Source organism: Sceloporus occidentalis, unplaced genomic scaffold (genome assembly GCF_023333645.1).
Source record: "Sceloporus occidentalis isolate IW3139 unplaced genomic scaffold, rSceOcc1.0.p SCAF_19, whole genome shotgun sequence".
NCBI classification, from domain to species: domain Eukaryota; kingdom Metazoa; phylum Chordata; class Lepidosauria; order Squamata; family Phrynosomatidae; genus Sceloporus; species Sceloporus occidentalis.
Genome location: NW_028316999.1, coordinates 5,989,975 through 6,004,334, shown reverse-complemented (window position 1 = coordinate 6,004,334; position 14,360 = coordinate 5,989,975). Strand labels below are relative to the sequence as shown.

General features: G+C 36.3%; 1 protein-coding gene across 1 annotated transcript in view; it reads left to right on the top strand.

Annotated features, from left to right (window-relative positions):
• LOC149302352 (3-hydroxy-3-methylglutaryl-CoA lyase, cytoplasmic-like) overlaps positions 1-14,029 on the top strand; it is a 37,404-nt gene extending 23,375 nt beyond the window's left edge. Inside the window, exons 6-9 of the mRNA XM_089482434.1 lie at positions 3,868-3,931; positions 8,149-8,337; positions 11,095-11,220; positions 13,928-14,029. Coding sequence (XP_089338560.1) covers positions 3,868-3,931; positions 8,149-8,337; positions 11,095-11,220; positions 13,928-14,029 — 481 coding nt within the window. The remainder of the gene's footprint in view (positions 1-3,867; positions 3,932-8,148; positions 8,338-11,094; positions 11,221-13,927) is intronic.
• The last annotated feature ends 331 nt before the right edge of the window (positions 14,030-14,360 follow it).

Genomic DNA, 14,360 nt, shown 5'->3' with positions numbered 1-14,360 from the left:
TATCTACCACCTCTGCCTCTTCTCACTGTTATCATTATATACTGAGGCAGACATTGACGGTGGTACAGCATAATACTTATCACTATATACTGAGGCAGAAATTGACGGTGGTACAGCATAACACCTAGCACTATATACTGAGGCAGACAATGACGGTGGTACAGCATAACACCTATCACTATATACTGAGGCACACATTGACAGTGGTACAGCGTAATCCCTATCACTATACATTGAGTCAGACATTGACAATAGTGCAGCATAACCCCAATCACTATATACTACGCCAAACATTGTTGTGGTGTAGGCCTACCACTTCATTGTCTGGCTTAGTAGTAGGGATGCACCCAAACGTATTCTGGACTGAAACCGAAAATGCAGCATTTACCTGTCCGAAGCCGAATATGACCTCCCCACACCATAAAAAAAACCCTTTTATTTAAAGTAAGTAACACACCAAAATAGGACAAAACAATTAAAAAACAATATTATATGTATATATATATGATTGTTAACAGCAATCACATTCCTATCATGCCCAGGCATACCCAGATTCCAGGATGTACTCGCAGACTTGGCATGATAGGAGTATGATTGCCCTATCTACCCCTTCTCACTCCCTTCTGCCCCATCTACCCCTTCTCACTCCCTTCTCCCCTATCTACCCCCTTTCCCCCGTCTCACGCCCTTCTCCCTATCTACCCCCTCCTAACTATCTACCCTCTCCCTCTTTGAAGTTCACTTACCTTTCAGGAGTCCTGCGGTGAGGGTGCAAGGCCTCTGCCTCCCAGCTCTGCCACTGTATGGAACAGTATAGAGTGATGGGAGTTATGATGTACTTTTAGAGCATAATTAGATCATGAAAAAGACATTGGAAATGGTACAGCATAACACCCATCACTCTCACACACTTACCAATCCACACATATACCAATCCACACATATATACCAATCCACACCTATACCAATCCACACCTATATACCAATCCACATGTATATACCAATCCACACGTATATACCAATCCACACACATATACCAATCCACACGTATATACCAATCCACACACATATACCAATCCACACGTATATACCAATCCACACGTATATACCAATCCACACGTATATACCAATCCACACGTATATACCAATCCACACATACACCAATCCACACATATATACCAATCCACACATATATACCAATCCACACATATATACCAATCCACACATATATACTAATCCACTCTCACTGAATATTTTCCTACCTTTCCTCTTTTCTCCTTACAGCTCCTTTTCCTCCTCTTCGCTCCTCTTCTTCAGTTCTTCTGTCTTCTCTGTCTTCTTCCGGTTCAGAGGGCACGGACAGCGGTGGGCGCGGCTTCAGTGTTGTGCGCCGGGATCTAACAACAAACCCCGGCGCACAGCAGCTGTTGCCGGCTTAAAATCACTCAAGGGAACCGGAGGTCTGTTAAAGACCTCCGATACCGCTCCCTTGCGAGCCTGCTCCTCCAGCGGTGGACATTACTGTCTGTCTCTGGAGGGGTGCCGGGTGCCGCAAGTTGGCACCCCCTGATGAGCGGACCGCCCCCTAGAGTGTGACGCCCTGTGCGGTCGCACACCCCAAAGGCCGGTCCTGCTCTAAGGGGCCGGGAAGCCCCCACCAGGGCCAGCCTTAGGGGTTTGCGGCCGCACAGGGTTTAAATTAAAACATCGGGGGTTTTTTTCAACTTTATTTAACATCCTCCATGTTAAAGTTAAAAAAAGCTTTATTTAACATGGAGGATGTTAAATAAAGTTAAAAAACCCCCGATGTTTTAATTTAAACCCTGTGCGGCCGCAGACCCGTAAGGCCGGCCTTGGTGGGGACTTCCCGGCCCCTTAGAGTGGCGGACCCGGTCGCAGTTGCGGCGGGCTTAAGGGGCAGGTGCCGCTTATGCCCTGCGTTAATGCGGCCGTAGGTAGGGTAGGGGCCTGGAGCTGCAGCTCCATCAGCCCCTAAGTCAATGCGGCCCTGCCGTGGCCCGGCCCACCGGGCAAACGCCCGGTGTGCCCGATGGCCAGTCCGGGCCTGTTTGTGGGCCATTTGAATCTTCTTTACTTCTTCTAGGCATTTATATAGCACATTTAGAGAATGGGTTGAAAATAAAGGCCACTTTTTATGTAGATATACCTTAAAAGCAAAGAGTTAATGCATTAGTGAGTGAGTCATTTATTTCTATTTTTTATTTCTATTTTTCTATTATGTGCAGTAACAACAGAAAATGAGCAGAAAATGATAATGTGCACACATCAGCAGAAAACAAAACAAGAGAATAGATACATTAAATTAAGTTTATCAAACTATAGTATCTTCAGAAGAATGTAAACCATTATCATGCAAACACTAAACGCTATACACATTTAACAGCCAATCCTGAAATGGTCTGATGCGCTCTTATTTAGGACTGTTCAAGGAATGTCTTCAAATTTCAGGTCTATGAGCTACCAGCACATTTTCAAATATTTAGTTACATAGTTACATAGTTATATAGGCTGAAAAAAGACATGCGTTCATCAAGTTTAGCCTTTCCTTTATCGGTTAATTTGTTGCTGTTGATCCAAAAGAAGGCAAAAAAACCCAGTTTGGCTCTTTCCAATTTGCACTAACCAGGGAAAAAAAATCCTTCTTGACCCCAAAATGGCAGTCAGATTTCTCCTTGGATCAATAAGCCGTTTCCCCATAATTAAAGATTATATCCCTGAATATTATGTTTTTCCAGGTATCCATCCAGTTGCAGTTTAAACGTCTGTACAGACTCCGATAAAACTACCTCTGCAGGCAGAGAATTCCACATCCTTATTGTCCTTACTGTTAAACACCCTTTCCTCTTCTTTAGTCTAAATCTCCTTTCTTCCAGTCTGAACGCATGACCACGTGTCCTATGCATAGTCCTGTTTATGAACAGATTTCCATACAATGGTTTGTATTGGCCCCGAATATATTTATATAATGCTATCATATCCCCTCTGAGGCAACGTTTTTCTGAACTAAACAGATTTAAATTAGTTAACCTTTCTTCATAACTATAGTGCTCCATTCCTTTTATTAATTTTGTAGCCCGCCACTGCACCCTTTCTAGTGCTATGATTTCCTTCTTTAGAATAGGTGCCCAAAATTGCACAGAATATTCAAGGTGCGGCCTTACCATTGATTTATACAGAGGCAAAATTATATCTTTATCCCGCGACTTGATGTCCCTTTTTATACACGACAATACCTTACTGGCCTTAGCAACCGCAAACTGACATTGCACATTGTTGCCTAGTTTGTTGTCTATAATAATTCCCAAATCCTTCTCATTTGTCGTTACCCCTAATTCACTACCGTTTAGGGTGTAGGTTGCTTGTGCATTCGCTACCCCGAAGTGCATAACTTTACATTTATCTACATTGAATTTCATCTGCCATTTGTGTGCCCAGTCCCCCAGTCTATCTAGATCCCTCTGCAGCACTGTAATATCCCGATCGCACTGTATTACTTTACCTAGTTTAGTGTCATCGGCTAACACAGAAACATGACTTTCAACGCCTACTGCCAGGTCATTTATAAATATGTTGAATAAAATTGGTCCCAGAACAGAATCCTGAGGGACACCACTTACCACTTTTGACCAGCTTAAAAATTTACCATTCATAACAACTCTCTGTTCTCTATCTCTAAGCCAATGTTCTACCCAAGAACATTGGGTTAACAGCATTCCAATTTTTAACGTCTGGCATCAATTTCCCATTAGTTTTACATGCAATGTATTTAAAAATTGTTTAAAGTATAAATTAAGAACACAAAACAGGTCTTAAATTCTAATTGGTACTCTTTTAACCTATCTGCAGGTATGTCTCTTGTGCATTGGGTTGTCCCTATGAGGGAAGGATTGCATCCCAAAAAGTTGCAGAGGTAAGACCTTGTCACAAATTTGTTAATAATATTAATACGGCTAAAGGAATTAATGTGAGGAGATCTATCAAGTTTTGTCTTTGTAGAAATTGCTAAAAGAAGGATGCTAGCTATCTAGTAGTTCCCCAACAATTGCAAAGTAAATATCAAATAATAAGACGATGTGATAATAGATTTCAATTTAACACCAAGACTGATTCACAAACTTCATCTGCTTCTAAAGTGTGATCTGAGAATATTTCTACAAATAGTCAAGAGGTTTTTGTTGACACCCCTCACTCTGAAAGGGAAGACGAGGGGTGGTTGGAGCAAGATATCCAGGGACAATATACAGCCATGGACCGAAGAGAAATGGAGATATCCCAACAGAAATCATTGATTAAGCTTTCTTTTAGACCTTTGAGTGTTTTAAAGGCTTTGGTTTTTGGCAAGGGTCTCCATTTTGTAGCCACTTTTAATGGTGATCGTCTTAAATTTGATGTTGAGATAGAGGAGGTTTTCCATTCTCTTAGGTTGCAAGCCTTTTGTGCTGACAATTGTGGATATGTTAAAAAAATCAATAATACAATTCTGCAGATAACCTCCTGTCTGTCAGGGTCCATCCAGGCTGAGAAGCTGCATATCCCTGTTTTTCCCTGCCTTGCCTCAGTTCCCATGTTTTGCTGTGGTCCACTCCTGGATTTCCGTATGTTCTGTTCTGTACCTGCTATGTCAGGGTGCTGGTATGTGGCTGCTCAACCCTAGATGCCCACCTGGGAGAGTGCAGTCGCCCTGCATCAGGCCCTGTCCAACTCCATTACTGCGCAATACCTCCTGAACTCCATCTTTGGGTGCTCTGGGTCTTTACAGTCGTCTGACACTGTCATTTAGATTTTTCTAAGTATAAAACTCATAGTAGATTCACACCACCTCCTGATAATATTACAATGGAGACATTTATTAGAATGTGTAAAATGGAATCATATAGGGGAGTAGAACTACATTGTATTTGCATTTGCACGAATACTGGTCTTTATGCTCTTTATCTAAAGATTCTAATATTATATCTTCAGGCAGACAATAGTGAAGTCATTGTCATGATAGATATTTGCCTTTATATGAGAGAAGCTAACTGACAACTTGATGATTTCACCCACTATAGAATTTTGGAACAGGACCCATCGGGTGACCTACAGATTTTGATTAAGGGCATTACTAGATTAGCATCAGAGGAAAAATGTATAACCATTTAAAAATATATATATTTGAATAGGGATAATCCATTTACTCCATAGTTTTGTTTATTGCCTAAGATTCATGAGTAAAAAATCCTCCTGGTAGGCCCACTATGGTGGACTATAATTCAGTTATACATCCATTAGGTATTTTTGTTGGCTGTCATTTACAAGGCCTTTACCAAATTTGCTTTCTCTTTACATAGCTTTGATATTCTTGCTGTACTTTGATTGTGTAAGCTGGGCCTTGTTATCTTGTGCAGTCCTGCTCTTTAAATACCTTCTGCTTATTGCAAAAAGTTTCAGATCTTACCCTATGGAACACATTTAAATTTTTTATGCCTATTTCTAAAACTCAGCTCGAAGAATAAGAAATGGAGAGGACAAAAGAAAGGATAAACAAACCGATGGGAGCTTTGAGGTATTAAAGATCCAAATATGAACAATTCTCATCAAATGTTTAATCAGTCTTTGACCTGCTAAGTGCTCTTTAATTTACCCAATTACAAGGGAAGTGTCGTAAAGAGGCTGAGAAATTTACATATCTACATTTTAAAAAGTTTTATTACATCAGTAGATATTGAAAGCCCAACTTTGGAAGCCCCGGTATCTTGGTCATGAAACTACATAAATGTGTGCTAGACCTGGGCAAATCATTTAATACTGACGAGTGGTATCTGCCATATAGACCGATTAGTCTAGAGATACATAAAAGTACTCAATATCACTATCGCACCCCAATGTAGAGGAGTTATACTACACTATTAGCTGTTATATAAAAATAGACAGATTAGGAAGATCTCTCACTGTGTGGGAATGCACATTCTCCATAGATAGTATATGGTTTCAATCCAAGTGCACCAGTTTAATAGGAAAATATCAAACAAATGTTGGAGATGTTCCAAGGAGGTAGGCACGCTATACCAACACGTGGTGGCAGTGCAAAAAAAGTGTCTGCCAAAGTATAGCATCTTAATTTCTGAACCTATTTAAGATCAACATAACATTCTCACCTAGATTTTACTAATTGTTCTTGGTCTCAGTAATTTAGTCTCTTTATACAAGAGTATTTTGATGATACAATTCCTGAGAATGTTTTAAAGCAAGGCTTTATCTCCAGAAGGTCAAAACAGCTAGAGGAAGTTGAGCAGTGATTATCATTATTGGGATGATGTAAGAATGTAGGATAGCAGCTGTCCGTGGCTTTGTGATGTGCTGCTTCTGTATTTTTTAAAGAAGTTTTCAAGGCTGATGTGCACATTAATCACAAACCTTTTTTTTGCTCAGCTTTGTGAACAATTGTCTATGACCTGTATTCACTATTTGCATGTATATTATACTCTTTCAAAAGTAGTTCATGCCTTTAGCACAGATTACTCATTAATTCTTTTAATTCAGAGATTTTTACAGATTGTATGCGGTCTATAGGGATTTGTTTTTCACATCCTTCTTGGTGTGTCAAGTTTTTTCTGTAGGTTTTTCTATTTTATTTATGTATTTATTTTTTACAGCTACAATTTAATGATTCTGTACAGCAGTAGTTTGTTTTGTTGGCTATCCATTTTATCATCAAACACATGTAAAGAATGAGTTCATATTCATAACATATCTCAAAAGAACCTTTTACAGATGAGCTTTATACATAAATATTGGGGTGTAATCTCTGCAATAATACTACTACTACTAATAAAGTATATTGGGCTACCACGTCTAGGAGAAACAGGTATATTTGTTTTGGCTCGCCCTGTGGGCTTGATAGGAAGCTGATGGTGCTCTATCCCAGGCACTCCAGGAAAACCCAAACATTTTAGTCCAAAAGGTTATTGAGGCAGGCACACTTTTACTCCTCGTGATGACTTATGATAATGTCACAGTTAATCGAACAGTGTATGCAAAGCCTATGCAAGATCCCAACAGTGGGTGGCAAAACTAACAGATGCCTTACGTGTTTTGTGCCTTAATCAAGTGTTTACTCATAATTCATGACAATATAAACCGCATACAAACTGACCCCCGACCTGAATTCAAGCATTGTAGTAAGGAATGTTTGTCATTCAACATTGTTGGTGCTGTTGAGAGGTATATGTAGCTGATTCTCTTAAGGTTTGGGAAACTGGAATACAAGAACTCAACAATACATACAAGATGTAGACTGGATCTAACACAGAAAGAAGAGCAGTAAGCCACACCTGATATGTATTTTGTATATGCTGTTGTATACTAGGTAATATGTAGAACATGGGCTGGTTTAGGTTGGGTTAACATTTCAACTGCCTAACAACTGTATTATTAATTGAAATGCCAAGTAGTTGTGCAGTGTTTGCATTTTTATATCTTTCTTGAGCTGGTGTACACTTGCTTTTGCTTACATTCTGTGATAGATTTATTTTTTATGGAATCACTATATTGTTAAGGTATTGATAACACAAACCCAATGATTTACTTGCTATTTTAATTTTACATATTTTATATTTACTTCTTATCCAGGCATTTGTATATAAGCACTAGCATAATTTATCTTTTTCATGAGACATTGTAATTCTATGGATGGAAATCTTAAAGCAGACGTAAGCAAGAAAGTTTCCCTTTGCTTTCTATTCTTATTTATACCATATCTATAATTATTATGTTTCTAATCTTAATCCATTGTGACTTCTTGAAAGGCTTCTTGGTGACCTATATACATATTACTAAAGGTTTTCTTTGTCACAGAGGATTTGCAACTCAGTCTTTGGAGTACTTCTTTGGAAGATATAATGGTCTCAGTTTCTTATGTTAAATAAATGTATTTTGTAATCTTTATTCTAATATTCAGACAAAAAATATTTTGGGCTTGTTGAAGTTTCACCAATAAATAATAGAATGTCAGATCTGCAATAAGCAAAGAGATGTCTGCAGAGAAATAATAGATAATTTAATTTATCTAAAAGGTAAAAAAACCCCAATATTTGTAAATGTGTTTTGAATTCCATTTTTTTTCTCTAAAACACAATTTCTCTCTAGGTCTCCAAAAGGTTGTACAGTATGGGCTGTTATGAGATTTCACTGGGCGATACAATTGGGGTTGGAACTCCTGGTAGTATGAGAACAATGCTTGCAGCTGTTATGAAGGAAGTGCCAGCCAGCGCTCTAGCTGTTCATTGTCATGACACGTATGGCCAGGCTCTTGCCAACATTCTTACTGCAATGCAGGTACAGTTAATTATAACGAGAAAAAAATGGCTACATTATTTCACTTTTGTAATCATTGAATTGTTCAACTGTACCATAAAACTTATTTTTAATGTTGATGTATGTGGTCAATAACAATGTAAGCTATTTGTCATCGTATTTAGCGGTTCGGTTGTAAGAGTCAAATGAATTGTAAATATTTTTCCCCTCTAAAGTAGGTGTTGGCAGGAAAGATAGATCTGCAACTTGTCAGCATCGATTTATACATTATAAAGGGCTAGCCCCGTGAAATTTCTCCCGCAAGGTTGACCCAGTCTTGGTGTCAATAGGCAATAACAGTGTATATTTTCCAAATGCATCAATCCAGATGCATTTGCATGGTTTTGTATTTATTTAGCACTAACAAATGCATTGAGCATTTTACAGTATGGGTTATAATAGAGCTAGCAAGGTACAATAAGTGTAGTCGCATCCACTTCTACAATAGGTATGAATATATTAGGAAAAGAGGTGGATTTCTGCTTTACAGTTAAATATTGTTAAATGCAGTTGCTTATTGACATGTTCCTTCTGGAAATCATAATACAGAAATATACCAGCTACATATAATTAAAATTTGCATTGCTTCATAATTACCATATTGCAGATTAACATAGCCTAGTATGAAAGATATAAAAAATAATACAAACAGGGATTCTAGCATGTCTGTTCTGATGATTGGTGGGAAGACAAGGATTGCAGTGAACTACTCTTCATTTAAAGCATTTGTTGTCATACAGATGCATAGTTTTGCTTAAGAAAAAGGATGAGCAAAAATCATCATAAGTGTCATTTTGTAGATAATGATTTACAATTTTTGTTTTAATCTTTCAGGTTCTGTAGTGATCGGTTTTTCAAGATTCAAATCCAGTATCTGCTGCAAAGATTATATAGTACTCACAAGGCAAATCGTAAATAGCAAAGTTTTGGTAGTCTGTATTTTTCGTTTTCACCAATAGGTGTCACTATTCGAAAAGCAAAAGTCAGACAAAAGTAGAGCGGTGAGGCTATTGCTTTATACTTTGCTTAGCAGCAAGTTCCCTCAAGCTAAACGAAACATATCACAAAGCATTTGTTAGTCTTTTATTTTTTTTTTATTTTTTTTTTTTTAAGTACTTTTTTTCCGTTTGGTTCTTTGTCACACTTCTGAATAAGGCTCTTGCTGTGAAACTACTTATATACTTAAGTAGTCATAAAACACTAACTTACATCTACCACACAGAAATCATATAGAGCAGGGAGCAGGGGATTGTAAGTAGGTATAGGCAAATCAGTTTAACAACAAACACCTATTTTTGCATCTAAATCCACTTTATACATGAATTTCTTAAAGCTCATGTCTGTTGTGCTAGACGACTTTTAAAGAAGGCCCGTGACATACTGTAGATGCAGAAGCCAGACCACCGCTCATGGACAGCGGTTTCGTTCTTAATGGGACACGTAAACATGACGTTTGTTACTGTCTTACTGCTTGAAACCTGGGTTGTTACATGGGTCACAATTGCTGATGATAAGTTGCTCTTAAACTGAAGACGATTCAAGAAATTAATTCTAAAGTGAAGTACATAGTTCCTGGGTGGTATAACATAGTAGGTCGTATAGTTTACCAGGGAAAAATTCAAAATAATTAATAGAATAAGGGTTCTCCTATACACCGGAATGGAAAAGGTCTGAGATAGAAACCAATGATTGATCTCAAGTTGTAATACAATCTGACAGCCTAAGATGATACAGTTAAAGAGTGTTTTTACCTAAGCAAAGCTAGGACAAGTTTAACAGTACTTTTTTATTGTTAGAATTTAATTGTCAGATTGTTGGAAAACCATTGGAATATCATTTGTTTGGTTCATGCATTACATTTTGTACCATGACTTCCTCAGCTTAATAGAAAAATCATGCCTATGTTATGCATGTTGTCCCTTGAATTTAATTGTGCAGATGGATTACTAGTTATAGTATACGTTGTATATACCGTCACAGCACACTATTGAAAGGTAAGGTTTCAGATAGTGACCTCTTCTTGGAGAAGGGTATGAAATCATTTTACAGTATAAACTATATGGCGTTTTTCACTTTTGAAAATGAAGTACAATGTCATTTTACCAAAAAGACTAGTATATTTTTAAGTGAAACTAATAAATGTGTCTTGATAATAACTGAAATTACAATCTTATTAATCAGTTGTAAAAGCATTAGAGAAAATATAGATTTGGTGTTTTGATCAACTTCTGATCCATTGCATTTTTTAATCTACCAAACTGATAACATATTCAATGTTGATTCCATTCAGATTCATGTGTGTGTGTGTATGTGTATATATATATGTATATATATATGTATATATATATATATATATATATATATATATATATATATATATATATATCTCAGACTACCAAAAAAAGTCAAAATGATCTCAGGTGTTTTTGTAAAATCCTTATTCTATAACAATCCCAATTATATAGTAATTGAAGTTACAATTAGCAATGACATTAATCCTGGTACATTTTGAAATCACAAATAGGGAATATGCCAGTGGCTAGTCAGTAGTTATAGGTTGTCTGGTTAGCAAGGCTTTGTCTAAACAACAAAGCAACAGTAGAACAAATAGAAAAAGGCATGGGGCCTAAAAATAATTATCATCATCTGGACGATGGGTTGTGTTCAATAATATTTTATCAACGCATTATTCCATATTCTCTATTTAAGCATGTTTTTTTCTTCTTTTTGTCTCCCTAGATGGGTGTTAATGTTGTGGATTGTGCTGTTGCTGGCTTAGGAGGCTGTCCATATGCAAATGGTGCAACTGGGAATGTTGCCACAGAAGATGTGATTTACATGCTAAATGGAATGGGTATTCATACTGTAAGTATTGACTTTTTTATGTCAATTGTCATTCAGAGGGATTCATATCATAATGCAATGTAGTATTGTTTTTAATATAGCTTGTTTTTAAGCAAGTAAAAACTTTAAACTAATTAAAAGATGTTCACTTAAAAATATAATGGTCTGTTCTATGGCATGCCCACTCTGAGACAAATCGTTATCCATGACCATTGTCGCATAGTCAATTCAGACAAAATCTTTGTTTTTTGATCCCCCAGACAGACACAGAAAAGTATATTTCAAGAACCGAAACAAACTCACATGCACAGTGCCTTGCCCTGCAAAATTTCACCGATATTAATGATTTATTATTTTGTGTTGTCCGCAAACTAGAGGTTTTGCTGTTGCATAAATGTGCAGCTGCCTTAAACCAAATTCAGGAAGACTGTATCAAGAACTTATTGCACAGTCCTACTTACAGTCCTAAAGTTACTGTTAAATTACTAAAGCACAACTTAATAGGAAAATGGGATTTTGTTTTTAATTAAAAGAATTGGCTCCTAAATGTATTTTTCCAATGAAAAACAGCTCAAAAATAAATAAATTAGCTCTACAGCTTCTCCAGTCCACCCGCACCAGTAAATATTCTGCACCACACTATTGACACTTGCAGTATGGTAGGTGATGAGCCTTAATCTAAGATACAACACTGTTAATCACTGTCATCGACTTTCTCACACTCCTAACTACCATCAGTCTGGCTGCTACTGAGAAGTTAAAATGGCATGACGCATATGTCTATCAATGACAGCCATAACCGTCAATGATTTCATAATGTTTTCATTAGTTTTGTAGTTTTTGTTTGCTAGAAATTCTTGTGCTCTTCAACATGCTTGATGCTCTCACCCATGCAGGACATCTGAGAGCAAATGGAGAACCTAAGCCTATGTAACATTGAGTGACTGTCTAGTATTAAGGGGGCTGGTAGCTTATATGTTAGAAAACTTTGCACATAAATCTTACAAAAAGTTACAATTTTCTATATATTTGTTTTTATTGTTAATAAGCCCCAAGAAATCCAGATCTTTTTCCACTTCTCTCCCTTTCTGCAATCCTAACTGTGAATCCACTTTCTTATCCTCCTTTTCTGTATGGAAACTAAGATGGGTAGGCAGAAATCCTGTTTGAATCTATTTATTAACGTTTGAATGCACAATATGTATGTTTAGTTTGTACAACTCTCTTCTATATTTAAATTGTGGGATTACCACAGTTTTTTGGACCTTCTTTAACAGAAGTGTCTGATACCCTTTGGCTAGAATATCTTCATGTTTAAAATGTGCTATGAATCACGATGATCCATCATGTTTTTCTGTAAATACCAGATTAAATAAAAAAAGAGATTCATTTCTATTATTGAGAGACTACTTAATACATGCAGTTATTGCAAATTGAATACTTTTATGTGAAAAAAAGTTCAAACTTGAGTAGGTTTAAGACCAAAAATGGACGGCTAATGCATGTTTATGTGTTTTTTATAACAATATATGTATATAATGATATACTCATCTACCACTCATTATTGCTGGTGATACAGTTATGAGGCTATTCTGATCACTCTTTGAACACTCATCTGACTGCTTTATGTGTGTTTGCCCTGTCGTTATAGTTGGAGTTATCTCTCAAGCTTCTAATGTGCAGTGAGTAAATGACAGAGGATAGCTTTCCTTGACTTTAATACATCATGTTTCAGTGCACAATACAAACACTATGTGCAGATAGCTGCACTATTTGTTCTTTTACTCTTGCAATAATTCCCGAAAAATGTTATCTTATGAAACAAACCTGCTGTTAAATGTGTATTTGTTTAGTGTTTGTCATAAAAACTGAAAGGATGAACGATGTACCATGCACTGCATATCAGTTAATTTATATATATATACATACATAATACTCTGCAATACTATATATATATGATGTAAAGAACATTTGTTTATTAGTGGAACAAGCCGAATGTTAAGTGATTTTATTTTTTTGGGGCCATTTTTTGATAATAATCATACTTGACTGTAAAGACTTATTCAATGGTAACAAATTATTTAAATTCAGGAAAACTGAATATATTTGATACTTGCACAAATGACACAATACCATCCATGTGTTGCATAGGAAATTGTTCAGATAATCAGAAGCATAACAACAATTAAAAAACAAAAAGCATACATTTTAAAAGAGATGATTATATTCAGGTGATAAGAAAAAAACTAGCCTGATCTTTTACACCTAAAAGTACGAAAAATAATGATTTAAGTGACTTAAATTCCATGTATCTCCATATAGAGAGATGAGATATTTTTCTTATAGGAGATGAGAAATATGACTTTCAATGACTTTTGATACAGTTTCTGAATAATTCACAAGCCAAAATCTGTTTATAATATGTCAATATTTCCCAAAATATCAACATGCATTTATTTTATTGTTTGTTTTGTTTGCTGAATTTCAGTCATTATCTTGATTTAACTATTTTAAAATAAAAATTAATGTTATCGATGTTTATGTTAATAAATAATAGACCTGTCTTCAAGGTAAAGTTGTTGGTAATAAATAATAAGGAACTACTAGGTACTAGGAAATGTACAAGCCGATTTAATATTTTCTCCTAAGGGATTTTTAAAACAATATATTTGCTAGAATGAGAGACTAATAAATGCATTGACAAAAGTTTTTTTTTTTAATGTTATAGGGTGTTGACCTTTACAAAGTGATGGAAGCTGGACATTTTATCTGTTCTGCCTTAAATAAGAAGACCAATTCAAAGGTTTCACAAGCATCCTTTGTGCCATAAATTATAAAAACTACCTTTGCTTGTATATTATATTATACCTTAAACATGTTTGTCTGAATGGACCCACTGATATATTATAGCCAAGATATAGTATAACAAATAATAGTGTTAATGGATCAAAAAAATATTCCTACAAGCTTTAGTAGAAATATGTCTGCCAATTGTTTTATCTAGGTGTACAAAAGGAATTGTATCCCTGGCTTATCCAACGCTCCCCTTGCCTTGTGTCTTTCCAAAAATCCCTGATCCTCTTCTTTAGGAATGTCAACTGACAACTTAATTCCCTTCCTCCCACCTACTTCTTGCTGACCTTTCCAATCCCTCTCCTGCT